The sequence below is a fragment of the Lipophrys pholis genome (assembly GCF_963383615.2).
Source record: "Lipophrys pholis genome assembly, chromosome: 3".
Classification (NCBI taxonomy): Eukaryota; Metazoa; Chordata; class Actinopteri; order Blenniiformes; family Blenniidae; genus Lipophrys; species Lipophrys pholis.
In genome coordinates, this window is record NC_137627.1 from 28,121,889 (window position 1) to 28,140,535 (window position 18,647).

General features: G+C 44.3%; 1 protein-coding gene across 5 annotated transcripts in view; it reads left to right on the forward strand.

The window, feature by feature from the left end:
• LOC308107792 (unconventional myosin-XVIIIa-like) overlaps positions 1-18,647 on the forward strand; it is a 124,195-nt gene that overhangs the window by 71,698 nt on the left and 33,850 nt on the right. For all 5 annotated transcript variants that reach the window (XM_080460297.1, XM_080460300.1, XM_080460298.1 and 2 more), the window contains 13 exons: positions 925-1,034; positions 3,115-3,180; positions 6,128-6,256; positions 7,824-7,967; positions 9,100-9,189; positions 10,304-10,423; positions 12,648-12,759; positions 15,242-15,369; positions 15,541-15,695; positions 16,403-16,526; positions 16,995-17,102; positions 17,194-17,286; positions 18,527-18,637. In XM_080460297.1, coding sequence (XP_080316423.1) covers positions 925-1,034; positions 3,115-3,180; positions 6,128-6,256; positions 7,824-7,967; positions 9,100-9,189; positions 10,304-10,423; positions 12,648-12,759; positions 15,242-15,369; positions 15,541-15,695; positions 16,403-16,526; positions 16,995-17,102; positions 17,194-17,286; positions 18,527-18,637 — 1,490 coding nt within the window. The remainder of the gene's footprint in view (positions 1-924; positions 1,035-3,114; positions 3,181-6,127; positions 6,257-7,823; positions 7,968-9,099; positions 9,190-10,303; positions 10,424-12,647; positions 12,760-15,241; positions 15,370-15,540; positions 15,696-16,402; positions 16,527-16,994; positions 17,103-17,193; positions 17,287-18,526; positions 18,638-18,647) is intronic.

Genomic DNA, 18,647 nt, shown 5'->3' on the forward strand with positions numbered 1-18,647 from the left:
TGTCTAAGGATTCCCTTTAGATGCATTTTAATGGAAATTGTTTGAATTGCTAGTTGTAAACTCACATTTCATTATCATCGCTTGCTGTTACAGAGTGTAGACAGGTGATATTAGCTTCTGTTAACTTGCCCTCTGAAAACGGACCTACTTCTGGGTCATAACCCACCAGTGGAAAATCCTGCTGTGGGAGTTTGACGCCTGCGTTTAAAGAGACATAATGTGAAGTCAGTGAGTGCAGATAAAAAAACACAGTTAATTGTAATGAGTCTTTGCATTATTAACAGGTATCTTACCTGTTAACATGAAAACTTTGTTGTCATGATAATAATAACAACAAAGATAACTTCAGATTTCTGTTGTGTTCAAGTGTGTGTTGGGCTCAGCTGTGTGTTGGGCTCAGGTGTGTGTTTGGCTCAGGTGTGTGTTGGGCTCAAGTGTGTGTTTGGCTCAGGTGTGTGTTGGGCTCAGGTGTGTGTTGGGCTCAGGTGTGTGTTTGGCTCAGGTGTGTGTTGGGCTCAGGTGTGTGTTTGGCTCAGGTGTGTGTTTGGCTCAGGTGTGTGTTGGGCTCAGGTGTGTGTTGGGCTCAGGTGTGTGTTGGGCTCAGGTGTGTGTTTGGCTCAGGTGTGTGTGTGGTTCAGCTGTGTCGGGTTCAGGTGTGTGTCGGGTCAGGTGTGTGTGTTGGGTTCAAGTGTGTGTCGGGTTCAGGTGTGTGATGGGATAAGCTGTTGAATTCAGGTGTGTGTTGGGTTCAGGTGTGTGTTGGGTTCAGGTGTGTATTGGGTTCCGCTGTATTGGTTTCAAGTGTGTGTTGGGTTAAGGTGTGTATTGGGTTCAGGTGTGTGTCAGGTTCAGATGTGTGTTGGGTTCAGGTGTGTGCTGGGTTCAGGTGTGTGCTGGGTTCAGATGTATTCTCTCTTCTTGCAGGGTACCCGGACCACATGGTATTCTCCGAATTCCGCCGACGCTTTGATGTTCTGGCTCCTCATCTGACCAAGAAACATGGCCGCCATTACATCGTCACGGACGAGAAGAGGGTGGGTATGACCCGGTGTTGTCACATGGTGTGGATCGGCATGATCGGGTGAAACCCAGTAGGATCAGGTAGGATCTGATGAGATCAGGGTCACCGTGACTTCCTGTTCTCTCAAGAAGTCTTATAAAGAAACATTCAAGACCCAAAGAGACGATTTCACTAAATAAACTTCCTGTGAAGCAACAGAACATGGAGCCTTTAAACTGAACACAGTTTATGAAGGTGAACCTGCACGTTATTTGTTTAGTTGTCATGAAGTTTCAGAACAACAGTTGAAAACAAAAGTTGTTTTATCGCATCGAGTTATTTTATTTTCTCTGTCCAGTCATTTCAGCTGTTTTCTTCCTTGAGTTCTTCTTTAGTTATTTACCTCTGATAGATTTGTTTTAATTTGTTTGACCTGAAAAGGAAATAATCTGCATCATCCCGTTAATTCTAGAGTTTATGTGCCTGAAAGCTAAAAAGTTAAATATATAGAATGTCAGTCATACATGATCAGTCTATGAACCTGTCTCACCTTCAGACACAACAGCACACATTTCAATCCAAAGTTATCATGACTGCTGACGTCCTGACGCTCCACCACAGTCCTGATGACTAATAAATCAATACACACAAAAGTGCTCTGAGGGAATGTGGCTTCAAACAACAGTCAGTTTGAAGCTTGAGATTTCTCTGTGAGTCTGTATCTATATGGAAGCACAGCAGGACAGTAACGTGGGATGTATTGGTGTGGTGGTGCTGCAGGTTAGCGCTGCCTCCTCCTCATCCTCCTCCTCCCCTGCCATTGCAGGACTGCTGGTCTGTGTAATTAATTATGATTGTGCCGGCTGGCAGCCTACGGACATTGTACTAATTAATTACGACTCTCTCCTTCCTCTCCTCGTCTCTTTCCCACTCTTCTTCTCCTGTCTCATTATCTTTGCATTTCCATTGTATGAGAGGCTGAGTTGTTAAGAACATCCCTGAACATATGATTAATGTCTGCTCTGCTTTGTGCTCAGCAGGCGTGCAGCTCAGCACTGATTAGCCTTCACAGAGTGGAGGAAACATGTCTATATTAAACCTCATCCACCAAACTGGATTCCCTTTATCTTTGGAAAAACAATATTTTTGAGACCAGAGGTCTAGAACCTGCAGCTGTTCAACCACATGTGGCTCTACAGCCAATTCTGTAGTGATTCTACAGCTCCTCTGTATTGACTCTACAGCTTCTCTGTGTTGATTCTACAGCTCCTCTGTAGTGACTCTACAGCTCCTCTGTAGTGATTCTGTAGTGACTCTACAGCTCCTCTGTATTGATTCTACAGCTCCTCTGTAGTGACTGGAGTGACTCTACAGCTCCTCTGTAGTGACTGTAGTGACTCTACAGCTCCTCTGTAGTGATTGGAGTGACTCTACAGCTCCTCCATAGTGGCTCTATGCTAAATGACATGGCCTAAACTGCTAACGTATTAGAAACTGTAATAAAGCTCCGGTTTTTGGTATCGTTGAATATTGACACTTATAAATGCACATCTGTGTGCTTTCAGATGGATTCTGGTGGGTGGGTGGGTGTGTGTGTGTGTGTGTGTGTGTGTGTGTGTGTGTGTGTGTGTGTGTGTGTGTGTGTGTGTGTGTGTGTGGGTGTGTGGGTGTGTGGGTGTGTGGGTGTGGGTGGGTGGGTGTGTGTGTGGGTGGGTGGGTGGGTGGGTGTGGGTGTTGAAATGGAGCGCTGGTGGTGGACCAGGCTCATGAGTCTTCAGAAGGCTCACTGAGGGAGAACTGATGGTTCCGTGTTCTCCTGGGAGAGAACAGCAGGGATGAAGGAGGAGGGCCTATATTTGGAGGAATTATATAAAAGCTTTGTTTCTCAGAGCAGAATGTGAAAGAAATAATTTGATTAAAAGAAGCAACTTTTGCTGCCTGGTTTGTCAGTAGATCTAGTTCCTGCAGAGCCACTCCATGGAGCTGTACAGAGTACCTCTAGAGCCACTACCCGTGCATTGGTAATAAATGATGAATGTAAAGATGCTCCTGGGGTTGGTGTGTGTGTGTAGGAGTGTGTAGGTGTTGTTCATCTGAGCCTTGTTGTTTTTCAGGCTGTGGAGGAGCTGCTGGAGTCTTTGGAGCTGGAAAAGAGCAACTATCACATGGGGCTGAGCAGGGTGAGTACACACACACACACACACATACACAGATCATCAGAGGTGTGTGTTCACTCAGGCGTGAATCCACACATAGTGTGTTGTCTTCCTGTTTGTAAGTTTTAGTTTGAATACTGTCATAACTTGAGCTTTTAAAAAAAACCACAAAAAAAGCCCACCCTGCTAGCTTCATGTCTCACGCTGACTTTATATTCATGTTTAGTGTGTAAAGTCTGACATATGTATCTACTCTGTGGATAAATGATAGCGATCAATCTTATTTTATTCACATCTCAGTGGACACAATAAAAATATTTTTTTTAAATAATTCAAACTGATTTTAGGAGCTGATTGAATCTATAAATACGTATATCGTTCGTCAACTACATACAGTGTATTTTTAAATTGTAGTTTAAATGTAACAGTAATGACCTTGGAGTTAGCTGGTGGTGTGGCTTTCCGTGTTGGAGTGTAAAAATATAACAATCAAATGTCATTTTTGAAGCACATCTCTTTTTTTCTTTTTTTTTTGCAAATCTAAGAAGCCGCCCACACGAGAACGCCGGTTCATGTGAATGCACCGTTTTTGGCCGATCATCCACACGAGGCGGTGTTTTAGAAGCCCGAAAATTGGGTTTTTTGAACATGGGTCCCAGATTGGGGAAATTCTAAAACCTTGGCTTTTCTATGGGGTGTGGACAGCGAAGACAATTCAATTCAATTCAACTTTATTTGTAAAGCGCTAAATCACATCAACAAACATCTCAAAGCCTCTTACAATGATAGAGTACAACAGAACCCAACTAAACCCTTCCAAAGCAAGCAGATGTAACAAGCAACAGTGGCCAGGAAAAACTCCCTCGCAGGAAGAAAAGTTCATAAGAACTCCCTCTTCAGGGAGAAAGCGTGGGGCGGACCCTAGACTCTGGAAAGACAGCCATCCGCCTTGACCGGTTGGGGGGAGAAGTACATGGGATAGGACAGGGAGAGAGAGGAATAGAAGAGGGAGAGAGAGAGTGGCAGACAGGCGAGATAAGTACAAATACTAAGAAAAGTCTATAATGAGCATTGGTCTGATGATGAACCAATCTAAGTCTGGAGTTTAAGGGCCGTGCCGTTGCGGTGGGGTCACGGTGCTGTGGTGGGGTCGGGTAGTAGGACCGTCGTAATCATCAAACAATCATCTGTGAAAAAAATGATGATGTCAATAACCCCCATTGCGGTCCGCGATGTCATCTAATAACCACAACAATCACGGACTGCAGGCTTCAGTCGAGCTGCAGAAGCTCCTGACGCTAGCCGGAAGAGGAGCAGGGCCATAGACCTATAGAACTTGGAGTTATATTGAAGTCTATGAGCAGGAGTCTACTTCTAAATTTCTATTTGCTCCATGTCTTCTTCTGTGTCTTTGGTGTATTTGGTGTTTCACAGCGCCCCTATAGGCCTGGCATATGTACTACATGCCCTGAAGCCTCGTGTTGAGCCGTGTTCATAGTGAGGTGTGGACGGAATTCTTTTTGAGAACCCCTGGGAGAAAAAAGATTGTTTTGGCTCATGTGGATGTGGCCTAAATTAAGACATTAAGGTCCCAGTTTTACCCAGCTTCTCTGATTTTGGCAGTAAAAAAAGTTGTCTGTTCTGAGGAGGATATCTATATCCCTCATATCTTTACTCGTCAGATGTGGCAGTGTTTGGAGTAAAGAGCAGCAAGCTGTTACTCGGGTCGGCATGGCTTGGCTGGTAGAGCGGTCATCCCACAATCGGAAGGTTGCAGATTCAATTCCCATTTCAGTCTGTCCACATGCCGAAGTGTACTTAGGCAAGACACTGAACCCCAAAATGCTTGGGTGTATGCAGTTTGAGAGTAAGTGGTTGGTGGTGGTCGGAGGGGCCGATTGCGCAAAATGGCAGCCTGTCTTCCGTCAGTCTGCCCCAGGGCAGCTGTGGCTACATATGTAGTTTACCGCCATCGAGTATGGAATGAATGAATATGTATATATGAAACCTATGCATTATTATTATTATTATTATTATTATTGTTATTATTATTACCTCCAGACATTTCTTGGCAGAAATCGTAGACATTAACACATTGTATCAGTGTTTCGGATTAACTGGTTTTTATGTTAAATGGTGACTGACTTTCTTTAGCATCCATTGTTGCTGCTCATAACAGCATATATTAAAATAAGACTCACAAAAAGAACACTTCACTGTAAATGCTGTTAAACAAAGTTCACCACAAGAGCTACAGATTTATGTCGGGTTTTTAAATGTCTGTTGATGAATTAATTATTACTTAGCAGCAATAAGAGACACTAAAAGGGTCACCAGTTAACATTGAAACCACTTAATCTGAAACACTGGAGAGCTCTTCTCTCCGAGCCAGGCCTGGAGTCGGCGTGGACAGACAGACACAGAAACAACCTGTTCTCAGCGAGTCACTGGAGGGACTTTTCAGGACCAAGGCTTGATTTGGAGAAATACACTTTGAAAACAATGTTGATGGACCTCTGACACCTGCAGTATGTGAAATTGTTGAAAAACGGTATATTATGGGACCTTTAATGAACACACTGTGTGACTCATTTACTTTAGCTCAGCTTCTCATATCCCAGTTTGTGTTGGAATGCATCCTCCCAATCACTCCAATGATGTTTGGGCAGTCTTCTATAAAAGACATGAGGTCTTTTATAGAAGACTGCCCAAACATCATTCTACATCCAGAAATGATGAGATATGTGTTATTTTAAACTGTTTCCCAAGAGCTTTGAAGAAGTGACATGTATGAATGTTCCCCATTTCTCCTGGATGTAAATCATGAAGTACAAAGTCATTCATCTACATTTCCGAGTTAAAACTGTGTGTGTGCGTGTATGTGTTTTCAGAGTTGCAGCTCGATGTGTGTGTCTTCAAGTGTGTGTGTCTTCAGGTGTGTGTGTCCTCACCCCCTGTCTCCTCCCTGCAGGTGTTCTTCAGGGCTGGGACTCTGTCCAGGCTGGAGGAGCAGCGGGACCTTCAGACTAGGAGGAACATCACCATGTTCCAGGCCGCCTGCAGGGGACACCTCGCTCGACAGGCCTTCAAGAAGAGGAAGGTGAGACACACACACACCCACACCCACACACACACACACACACACACACACACACACACACACACACACACACACACACACACACACACACACACACACACACACACACGGTTTTGGTCCACTGTAAGAGGAAGCAGACACACTGTAGGAGGAGACAGACACACTGTAGGAGAAGAGAGACACACTGTCCCTGGACCTCCATCTGAGTGAAGCCACTGTGGGTTCTCTGCGAGGATAAATGATCATGTTGAGATCTGCAGTCCTTGTGGCTGAATAGTGCTGATGTTGTAATTACAGAGCTGAAAGATACAGCCTCATCTTATCTTGGTTTTATAGAATTGTAAGACACAGTTACTGTTCTTTCTTTTATTCAGGCTTTATGAGTTTTTTAATGAAGTGTTCAGGACCGCAGTTCTACTAATGACTTCAGAAAAAGTCATGAAGTCAGAGTTGTAAAAGACAGGAAGAGGGCAGTCCTCAGTGAGCTTCCTGTCCCTCCGTACAACCTCATGCAAGGTAACCGAGCTGTGAATAAGCTGTTCTTTGAGCTGCTGTCTGGTGATGTCACCAGATTTTAACAGGACACCGGGCTTAGCGTGATGGCGTTCTATACAATTCTCCATCCTCACAGCACAGTTCACTCTTCTGTGTATTGGACGTGATGTTTCCTGCTGTGATCATGTGATCCCTGTCCCTTGTGTTGTCACTGGGATCTTTGTTTATGTAGTGCTTTAAAGTGAAAATGGGAAACTTTCAGAGCATTTTAGCTCGACGTTTACACAACAACAGCTGTGAGTCTCTAAAAAATAGCTTGCATCATTTTCTGAACAGATAAAACAACTGTTCATAAGCATGAGTGTTTCTGAGGTGTGGCAGTGTTTCTCCTTATGTGTCAGGAGATGAACAACAATAATAGAGGCTTCAGGGTGTTTGTTAGAATTGAGCAGCTCTTCAACAAAGAGAACATTTCCTTCCATTCACTGCACCACCATCTGCTGTGTGGAGAACATTTCTTCATCCAGACACTGAGTATAGCGCCACCATGAGGAAGAACAGAGACAAGGAGCTGACAGCTTTACATCCTACTGCTCTCTGTAGCCTCACACACAAACTACAGTTTTTTTTAAACGTTCCCCACGTTTCCATGGTTACAACCATCGTTTTCAAGTCTGAGAAGGGCTCTTGTGTCTGAATGCACCTTCTTGACATTGTTTCAGGAGATCATAAAGAAGCAAGAGCCACAGAAGAAAGGAGCATTTACCTACACAGATTAAATTCCATGCAGGAAGCAAAGAGGAGCTTACACATGATCAGAGGTCAACTGAAGCTAAACACACCTGATCACGTTTTATAGAAGCTTGAGGTTAACACTAAAGCTCAGCCTCTGAACTTCATTCTACAGGAGAAAGTCTCTAAACAGTCTTTGACACATGATGGGGAAACTCACTTGTTGAGAGTTAAATATTTTTAAACTGATATTTGATGTCCTGTCTGATAAACTTTGGGTGTTTAACAATGAAGGTTGTATGTCTGTCTGTCTGTCTGTCTGTCTGTCTGTGTGTCATAGATCCAGAATCTGGCCATCCGCTGTATCCAGAAGAACATCAAGAAGAACGGTGGCGTGAAGGACTGGCCGTGGTGGAAGCTGTTTACCACGGTCCGTCCTCTGATCGAGGTCCAGCTGACGGAGGAGCAGATCCGTGGAAAGGATGTAGGTTCACCCAGTGAAGTGAGAGAGTGATGACTTCCACAAAACTCCTCAACACCATGTATTGACTCTTGTTCTATTACTTTAGTCTGATTAAAGACTATTTCAGTGTATTTCCTTGAATTGAATGATGCTCTCTCCACATTGTCTCTGAACATCCACTCCACAGCAGTCTTATCTTCTAGATATCCCCAGTCTAGCACTAGCAATACCATGATTTTTCAGACTTCCTCTAAGTCCCAGCTCTAAGTCAAATGACTCTATTTACAAATGAAAGGACATTACCTGAGGATCAGCAGGGGAGTGAAAATGAGAATCTGACTTGCGCATTGGAATTTTTCACACCTTGGATGTTTTGGAGTGTTTGGGGATGGGCAAAGCTCAGACCTTCTTTTAGCACACTCAATAAATCTCAGCAATAAATTGTAGAATATTTGCGTGTGTGATAACCTATAATGTGTCCCAGGAATAACTACAGTCTGAGGTCTAAAGACTTGTTTTTACACACAGTTCCGACCATCCATTATAAACTGGGCAAAAAAGCCTTTATGTATTCTGCTCCATGTTTATGGAATGCTGTACAGAAAAAAATTAAAAACTCACAGTTTGTCATGCTGGGCGAGTTTAGGGCCGTTTTACAGCACATGTAAACACAAACCTAACCTTGTTCTTGTTTTAGCTAACTTATATTTAAGTATTTGGTGGCTTTTATAGTTTTGTCTTTCTCTGCGACTGTACTTTTTATTGTTTCCATCTATTTGTCTTTTGTGCTATTTATTTGTTTTAAGAATATTTTTGTATTTAGAATTAATATAAGACACAGCAAACTTTTTTATGTACTAAAATAGGTGAGTAATCTCAATGTGGTTCTCCTGATTTCAATAAATATACATGTACACATGTGCATTTCAATACCTGGCTCCCCCTCCTGTGGTGCACCAGTATTGGCCTTGTTTACATAACAAACAGCTGAGGGTGAGGTGTTAGCTGAAAGTCTGTGAGTCAATTGACTGTTCTTTGGTATCTAGAGGAAGAAAAGTCAAATGACTTCTCCATGGTGTTGTTAGTGCTAGGAGTTTGATGATGGTGAACTGTCTGCTGAATTGTCTCCATGTTGATCCTGTGTTTCCTCCAGGAGGAGATCCAGCACCTGAAACTGAAGTTGGAGAAGGTTGAGAAAGAGAGGAACGAGCTGAGACTCAACACAGACCGTCTGGAGAGCCGGGTACACACATACTCACATGCACACACACACACACACACACACACACACACAGTCGAAATTCTACTTTTATAGCTGCAAATGTGCTTTATCTTCCAATAAGTACAGCTCCTCCGTAGTGACTGGAGTGACTCTACAGCTCCTCTGTAGTGACTGTAGTGACTCTACAGCTCCTCTGTAGTGACTGGAGTGACTCTACAGCTCCTCTGTAGTGACTCTACAGCTCCTCTGTATTGATTCTACAGCTCCCTTGTAGTGACTCTACAGCTCCTCTGTAGTGACTCTACAGCTCCTCTGTAGTGACTGGAGTGACTCTACAGCTCCTCCGTAGTGGCTCTATGCTAAATGACATGGCCTAAACTGCTAAAGTATTAGAAACTGTAATAAAGCTCCGGTTTTTGGTAGGTGTAGTAAAATGATGGTATCGTTGAACATTGACACTTATAAATGCACATCTGTGTGCTTTCAGATGATTTCTCATGTTGAAATATCAATTTTCTCATCGTAGACTAATAGACATTTTCATCAAGTGAAGCAGTTATTGTATTATTGAGCTATTTTTTAACGCTGGTTGATGTAACACACACACACACACGGTATCACATGTCGCTCATGTAAACACTGAGCTCCTTTGACAGGCTAAAACGTTTTGTGCTTCTAGTTGAACTTCTTTTGGCCATTAGGAATAATACGAGGAATTCATCACCTCGTGTGTGTGTGTGTGTGTGTGTGTGTGTGTGTGTGTGTGTGTGTGTGTGTGTGTGTGTGTGTGTGTGTGTGTGTGTGTGTGTGTGTGTGTGTGTGTGTGTGTGTGTGTGTGTGTGTGTGTGTGTGTGTGTGTGTGTGTGTGTGTGTGTGTGTGTGTGGGTGGGTGGGTGGGTGGGTGGGTGGGTGGGTGGGTGGGTGGGTGGGTGGGTGGGTGGGTGGGTGGGTGGGTGGGTGGGTGGGTGGGTGGGTGGGTGGGTGGGTGGGTGGGTGGGTGGGTGGGTGGGTGGGTGGGTGGGTGGGTGTGTGTGTGTGTGTGTGTGTGTGTGTGTGTGTGTGTGTGTGTGTGTGTGTGTGTGTGTGTGTGTGTGTGTGTGTGTGTGTGTGTGTGTGTGTGTGTGTGCGTGCTCAGATCACAGAGTTGTCATCAGAGCTGGCTGATGAGCGTAACACCGGGGAGTCGGCCTCACAGCTGCTGGAGACAGAAACATCTGAGAGACTCCGTCTGGAGAGGGACATGAAGGACATGCAGGTACACACACAGCTGTAGCACCGTTGTCACCGTGATGGTTGTTTGTAATATTTTTATAGGTTTTCATGGTGAACAGCGTCACATCTGACCCTGCTCTCAGTGAAACCCCATCAGTGTACATGTGCAGTACAGTCACCTAACACACCACAGATTACCGTTAATGCAGAGGACATGAAACTTGCACTGTATTCTACCAGAGTTCTGAAGAAGGGCGCTTCTCCACGAGACCAAGCTGGTTAAAGAAAATGTTGAGATGGTGAATGCAGGAAAGGAACCTGCACTGGTGTTTTTCCATCTGCTGCTCTCAGTAGTTATACAGTAACCTGCAGTATTAAAGCCTGTTCCTTCTGAATGTCAGAGTGGCTCTCTATGATGAACGGAGCTGAACAAAGAAATCCCTTTCTCATCCCTCATCAGGATCTGCTCTCTGTCCCAAAAGTGACTCCACTCAGAGCCTCGTCTTCTATACATCTGAGAAGCTTTCAGCCTGTGCATGAATGATGTTTATGGGTTATATTTAAGGAAAGTTCAGCAGATCTGAGACACAGCAGTCAATATCAGTCCATGTGATGCAAACTTTACAGTACGTTACATTACAAACCAGGCCGTTTCCCTGCATTGTCTTCTCAGTTTCTTCCTTTGTGGTCAGTTTGAACTCAGTGTCACATGTTAGAGTTCACTCGGTTCTGCTGTGCAGTTCACATGAAGAAACGGTGAAGATGAGCTTGAACCCGAGTAACCAGCATGGAATCATGGGTATTATTAGATATGTATTCATCAGTGTACTGGCTCTTTGCTGCTTGTTGTTTTCAGTCTTTCCTTCTTTTACCGTCACAAAACAGCCACAATCTTAAAATTTTTCCATCAAATCCATGTTGCTGTGTCTATTGAAGCACTGAAGTATTATTCACTCCAGCTGAGCAGTCTGAAGGCTGATGCGAAAGGGCTCTCCACGTTGTGACGGCAAGCAGAGATGCATAAGATTTTATGGCACAGTTAGGCTTTTAGCAGTAAGCTACTAAGGCTGTCTGTGGTTCACAATGGCGTTTGATGTTCAGGCACTTTATATATACACCTCCCTTCATACAAACTGAAAAGTAGCACATTAGCCTTCAATTGTTTGAGAGAAGAATCCTAAGACAATTTATCTGCTATGTTGTGTTTTTATGACATAAGTGTCTTTAAAAAAGAAACATAACTCAATTTAAATACTCAATGCTAAACATGTGGGGCCCTGGCAGAGAGTCTAATCTAGACCATGGAAAAGTCTTTTTCTTTTCTTTGACCTCACTTTGTACTGTGGTTATGGTGAGATTAGCAGACATCACACAACACTGAGACCTTAGCTGGCAGATTAGGTGACAGATGGCACACTTTGCTCCAAAGCAATGACAAACATTTTGAATTATTGAGGCTACATTTTACTAGTCGAGTGTGCTCAGGATCAAAATGGTCTGTATTTAAGAGTTTCCTCTTCTGTGCTTATACAATTGTGCTAGTTATTAATTCAATAAAATTTTATTTCAATCACAACAGTAATTTCAAGACACTCTAACAGCAAAACCCAACAAATCCACATAAGCGAGTGGCGAGACAGTGGAAAGGAAAAACTTAATTTTAACAGGAAGGAACCTGCAGAACCAAGCCAGAGACGACTTACTGCTGTTTCGGTTGAGGTTAGGGGACGAAGGGAAGAAAAGGGCAGGACAGACAGATTGTGGAGAGGGATTCGAACCCTGGTTCGGGTAGGAGGGTAAGGATTCACTATTCAGTTCAGCAGACAGAGATCCACTATGAGGGGAGGAGGCTTTGACAAGGAACTTTCCTTTGCACTGTTGGATATCCAGTGTGGAGGGAGTAATAAACACGTAACAGTGAGTGAGGAAAAATAGAAGCTCAGTCTACGGTAGGTCTTCCAACAGTCTCAACCTACAGCAGCTTTATTAAATAAAATGAAACATCGGTTCATAATGAAGCAGATGACACCCAGAGGGGTTGGAAATTATGCTTGTATGCTTGTAAAACTGGTCAATAATCCCAGATTACCCAGCGCTGCAGGGGAGATGGTCTCAACAAAGACCCTCATGATAACACTGACTGTTTAACCACCACTTCAACCACGTCTGGGTCTGTTTGGAACGTAGCACATGAAAACCCTCAGATTTGTGGCGACAGGAGTTTTGACATTGTCATAGTAACAGCTTCCCCACCCTCCATCTGCCAGGCTAAGTTTGACAGTATGAAGAAACAGACAGAGTCCATGGAGATGGAAGTGATGGAGGCACGACTCATCAGGGCATCAGAGCTCAACGGAGAGATGGACGACGACGACTCAGGTCAGACACTCAACACGTCTCATCCAACTCTTGTCTTTAAACAGGAAGCTTGGGTGGGTGGGTGGGTGGATGGATGGTCCAAATAATTAAATGAAGTGTTGGGATTTATGGTTGGTTATTAGCATTAAATTACTGTAAGTAAAAGATTACTGAAAGTAATAAATCACTGGAAGTAATTTATGAAAAATTATTAATGGAAGTAAACGGTCATTTACTCATTAACAACTCCTTAAGTAATTGAGTGATTACTTAAAAGTTAATAAATTATCAAAAATAATGTATTAATGAAAAATTATTAGTTTGGGTCTGGAGTGATGAGGGTGATAGGCATAATGACCCCGAATGTCCACCAGGTTTAGGCAGACTTTGGCGGGTCAATGTGAGTGGGTGTGATGACCTCGAACGGACGCCAGAGGGAGGCAGGCGTCGCGCAGAGGGAGGGCGCAATGACTTGATGCATCCACCAGGTGGACGTCGAGGGATTGCGATGACCTACGCGACCACTAGAGGCGTTTGACTCGCTCTTTCTAGGAGACATGGCAGTTAGGGTTAGGGTTAGGGTTAGGGTTAGGGTTCTATCTAACAAATCTAACAATTTCTCTGCCCAGACAAAAACTCTTACTGTCCGGTTGTGCTGTGCTGGACAGCACCGTCCGTGGTGCTGTGCGGTTCTGTGAGGCTGCGGTAACTGGTTGTTACCGGGTCTGAATTCAGCATCCTGAATTCAGAGGCCTGGCTTCAGCTGCAGGAGTGGACAGTGAAAGCTGAAGGTGGGGGGCTGGACACTGGCTCGAGTCTCCAGAACCCCCCCCCAAAAAAGGGAAAAAGGAAAGACAAATAGTCCAAACTGTGTCCTGCTCGTCCAGCGGGCTGGCATTGGTTCTGTCTGTTGGACCTACTTGGTGGTCTCTTTACCGTCCCGAGGCAGCAGAGACATGTGTCCCTCTTGGTGGTCGGATTGAGAAGCAGAGAGAGTTGGTAGGAAGGGATTCTCACCAAGTTGAATTTTGGACCCCTGTGGTGTCTGGGTCGGGTTTGACCATTACCATTGGTTGCCAACCTGGGGGTTTGAAACTTCCTAGGGTCTTTGGCCTCTTCCCTGCTGTTTTATGGCCTGTTCATTGTCCCTGGTGTTTCTCCTCTGTCAGAGAAACTTCTGGAGGAGTTCAATGGAATCTTCAGCCCAACAGAAGTCTCCAACTAGTTTCTAAAGTAAAAAGACAACCTATCCCGACATGAAGCTCTTCATCCTAAAATATGATTTTGTTCAAAGTTTCTTTCCCTGTTGGAATGGAGAAGTCACTGTGTCACTCTATTACCGAAGCAGCTCAGGTTAACTTCATGTGCTGGTCGGAGAAGTGCTCATATTTTTTAGTTTACAGTACGACACAGAGCAGTGCAGAACTTTTCCCTCTCCCTCAATGAACCGTACATCCAGATACTCCCACACAAACAGTCCAATCGAAGAAACATCCCTCCAGACTGGAAAAAAAGCTGTGTGTGTTCTTTGTAGGAGGTGCAGGAGTGGCTGCGGTGGGCGTCTGATCGATGCTCTGACAAAAGCCCTCAACAATCCAATGTGAAGAAGTACGGTAGAAATGGATCCGTTCAAAGTGAAAAAGAAAGGCCAGCCTGAGCTGCATGTGGTGCTTGTACAGCGTGCAGGCTTTGTGAACGAAGCATTGATTACTCCAAGTATCTTCATAATGAGAGGATGCAGCTTTGTGTGTTTGGACAATGGTAGAAGTGAAATGATGGAGGTTTTATTGTGGATTTGATGTACAGCCAGTTTGTATAGGTTAATTCTTTGGAGCTGAGATATAATTGTATTTTTCTAAAAAAGTGACATAGCTAAGTTTTTGAGCAAAATGTTAAAATGAAATCATTACAGATAATGAATGCCATTATGAAGTTGTTCTATGCAAACATACCACCAACTAATCAGACTTACAACATAGTTCAGATGAGCTTCATATTTGTACTTGTATCTATAGTTAGACTGGAGGATTCTTTTGAAAAACTAAAATGATATATTGACATTGACTGAAACTGGAGTTTCATGTAGCAGCTTAGCACCAGATGTAAGTCATTAACACTCAACACATCCATCAACTGGAAGAAAAAACCTAACAAATGAAAGTTGGCATTAGCAAAGACAGAAGATAACAATTCAAAAGGCAGAATGAACAAATGGTGAACTAGAACTTTGAGCTCTAGAGTGAGAGGTCCTCCAGAAAGAGGAGGACATTAACATTAGGGGATTCAGAGCAGTTGTCACATCCACCTTCACTCAATAACTACCAATAATAACAGGTTTGATGCTGCTATGAAGCTTGATTAAGGCGTCATTGTTTGTATATGTGAATTGTATCGAGTTTTTATGAGCTTTGTTCTCTTCATTTTAAAGGTTCAACATGTTTTGTGGCTCCAGATGAACGTGATTAAGTCTTGCGAGGCTCATGTGTGGTGGTGTTTGTAACAGGAGGGGAGTGGAGGCTGAAGTATGAACGAGCCATCAGGGAGATCGAGTTCACCAAGAAGAGGCTGCAGCAGGAGAGCGAAGACAAGTTGGAGGTGGAGCAGCAGACCAAACGGCAGCTGGAGAGGAGGGTGAGGGTTTGATGAGAGGATGTAACTCCCTGGACAGAAACCAGCCAAGACTGGGGCTCCTCGGAGCAGCTTCCATCACCACCTTTTACACTTTAACACCTTTTCTTCTATTTCCAGATGACAGCAGGTTCTTTCACTCATTGTTTAATGGCTTGTGTGTTTTGAATGCAGATCAGCGACCTGCAGGCCGACAACGAGGAGGCCCAGAGAAACATCCAGCAGCTGAAGAAGAAAACCCAGAGATTGACGGCTGAGCTGCAAGATACCAAGCTTCACCTGGAGGGTCAACAGAGCCGCAACCATGACCTGGAGAAGAAGCAGAGAAGGTGAGCACATAGTGTGTCTGAAGCTGAAACTACACACACAAAGCCCGTCAGCATTCTTTCAGGTTTGGCAGATACGGATGGTTCAGTTCAGCCTGGATTCCAGTCGCTATCAAGTGTGAACCCTCAGCAGCTTAACCGAGTCACAGATTGCTCCGGGAGTGTGTGAGCAGTTGAGGATGAGAGAATAGTCGGACATCTTTAAGGCCGCCTTCATGCCAGAGTTGAGTTTTAGAGCAGCTCAGTGTCAAAAGTAGCAAAGTAGGACAACGAGGAGCCTTGGCTGCTTCCCACAGAGGTTAGAGCCTCCATGTGTCCCAAATGGTTTTTTTTATTCTGGCTTTTTTCTCAGAATTCTGAGAAAAATCATTGAATTATGAGCAAAGGGAGAGATTCTTTCCTTATGTGGAACTGAACCTGTGTGTGTGTGTGTGTGTGTGTGTGTGTGTGTGTGTGTGTGTGTGTGTGTGTGTGTGTGTGTGTGTGTGTGTGTGTGTGTGTGTGTGTGTGTGTGTGTGTGTGTGTGTGTGTGTGTGTGTGTGTGTGTGTGTGTGTGTGTGTGTGTGTGTGTGTGTGTGTGTGTGTGTGTGTGTGTGTGTGTGTGTGTGTGTGTGTGTGTGTGTGTGTGTGTGTGTGTGTGTGTGTGCGTGCGTGCGTGCGTGCGTGCGTGCGTGCGTGCGTGCGTGCGTGTGCGCCTGCGTCTGCGCCAGGTTCGACGGTGAGCTCAGTGGGGTGCAGGAGGAGGTGCAGAGGGAGAGGACTCTGAGGGAAAAACTGGCCCGGGAGAAGGACATCCTGGCTGGAGACCTGTTCAGCCTGCGGCAGCAGCTGGAGGTCAGTGTTTACGTCACAAGTGTTTATACAGAAGAGTTTCAACATGGTGTCCAAGTGTAGCTCCTCCGTTGGGTCTCTTCAGTTCACATTTGAAGATGTGTCACGTCACATCCACTCCACTTGATCGACATCATGTATTGTCAATACAGACCTGCTCATCACTGTGTGGAGCCTGTGAATCATGAGCTTAAGGTCTTTCGATCACACAGATTGTTACCTGAAAACCTGTTTTGGTGTGATTGTAGTTGCTCCGAGTTAATAAAGAATACGTGGAGTATTCTTTATTAGTCTGTATCTGGAGTATTAAATATCACACGTAGGTGTACCTGCAGCTTCAGAGTATTAATATTTGAAGCTTGTGTTACATCATAAGCCTCATGCTGACCTGCTCACGTCGCTTTCAACAAATCATAAAAAAGAGGATTAAAAAGTCTGTGTGTGTTTTTGAATGTGCGTGCGTGTGTGCAGGACAAAGACCTGGAAGTGTGTGCAGTCAACCTGAAGCTGGACCAGCTGGACGCTGAGCTGCAGGACCTTAACTCCCAGGAGTCCAAGGACGAGGCGTCTCTGGCCAAGGTTTGTGTCTTGAAGGATTCTTTGTTGTGATGTGGACATGATGAACTGAGGTTCATGAGTTCATGTTTGTGCATGTGCCTGCTTGCTGCAGGTGAAGAAGCAGCTGCGGGACCTGGAGGCCAAAGTGAAGGACCAGGAGGAGGAGCTGGACGAGCAGGCGGGCACCATCCAGATGCTGGAGCAGGTAAGACCTCGTCTCCTTCAGTCTGACACGCTGATGAAACGTGCAGCTCGGATCCCACCAGACACCAGCAGTCAGCCACCATTCATTCACTCATGCTTTTCAACACACAAACAGATCAGCTCTTCAGGTGTTAACATGATTAAATCGCACACACATATTACCTGTTTTATAATGCTCTCTGTACTCATATGCAGACAATATGAACTTTATTGCTCAAATCTTTTCTTCCCTCTACTGTGAAGCTGCTGATCACAAACGCATTAATGTCCCATTAGTAGATGTCATACATTTACCCTTATTGAAGCTTTCCATATTTTGGATGTGTTCTCTGACACTGTAACACTTCCAACATGAAAAAAGTGAATATACTGTAGTGTCATTGACATACTAAAAGACTGTTTGTGAGGCCGGTCTGTATAAAGTGTAGGATGCAGTAAATTGTCCATCAGAGATAAATGAAGCTCACAGGATGAGCCGTTAGTGCACTTAGTGTTATTAATATTTTACTTTTTTGAGCTCATGTTGACTAGTTCCACTCAAAAATCAGAATTATGTGTGTCTAAAACTGGATAGAAAAACGATCTGCTGAAATAGCCTAAATCGGTCAAACAGGTAAAACAGCTTAAAAAGTGTTTAAACTGTCCAAAATGTCTGAAATTGCAAAGTTGCTAAAATAGATAAAACTGCTAAAATCACTAATAACAAATAACATTTCAAAACTAATAAACTGCAACTTAAAATCCAGAAAAACTAAAGTTCAATGAGCTCTATTATCTTTATTTCAAAGGTTATACAGTTGTATGACTCCAGATGAATATTACCTGGTAGAATGTTATTAAAAAGTCTGTTTTGGTCAGAAGGTTTGCAGGGCTCAGACTTAAATCTACCCAGAAAGATTCAGATGTTTCCATCTCTGACCTGACAGATCTGTGAGCACAACCATGCTGTGGAGGTTTGTCAGCGCAGGACAAGCTGAGCTCTGTGAAAGCTTTTCTAACCACCGACACAGTGCTGCTGTGACTGCAGGTTTCTGTGCTGAGTCGGAGCTAACGCTAACCCGAACCCATGAACCACATAACGAGCTCTTTTAGCTGTTAGAGCTCATTTTAGCTCACCTGAGCTCTGCTGCTCACGTCTCACCTGAACGCTGCTGCTCACGTCTCACCTGAACGCTGCTGCTCACGTCTCACCTGAAGGCTGCTGCTCACGTCTCACCTGAAGGCTCTTTGGCTTCTTTCAGGCGAAGCTGCGTCTGGAAATGGAGACGGAGCGTCTGCGTCAGACTCACTCAAAGGAGATTGAGAACAAGGATGACGAGGTGGAGGAGATCCGACAGTCCTGCAGCAAGAAGGTCTGCGTGC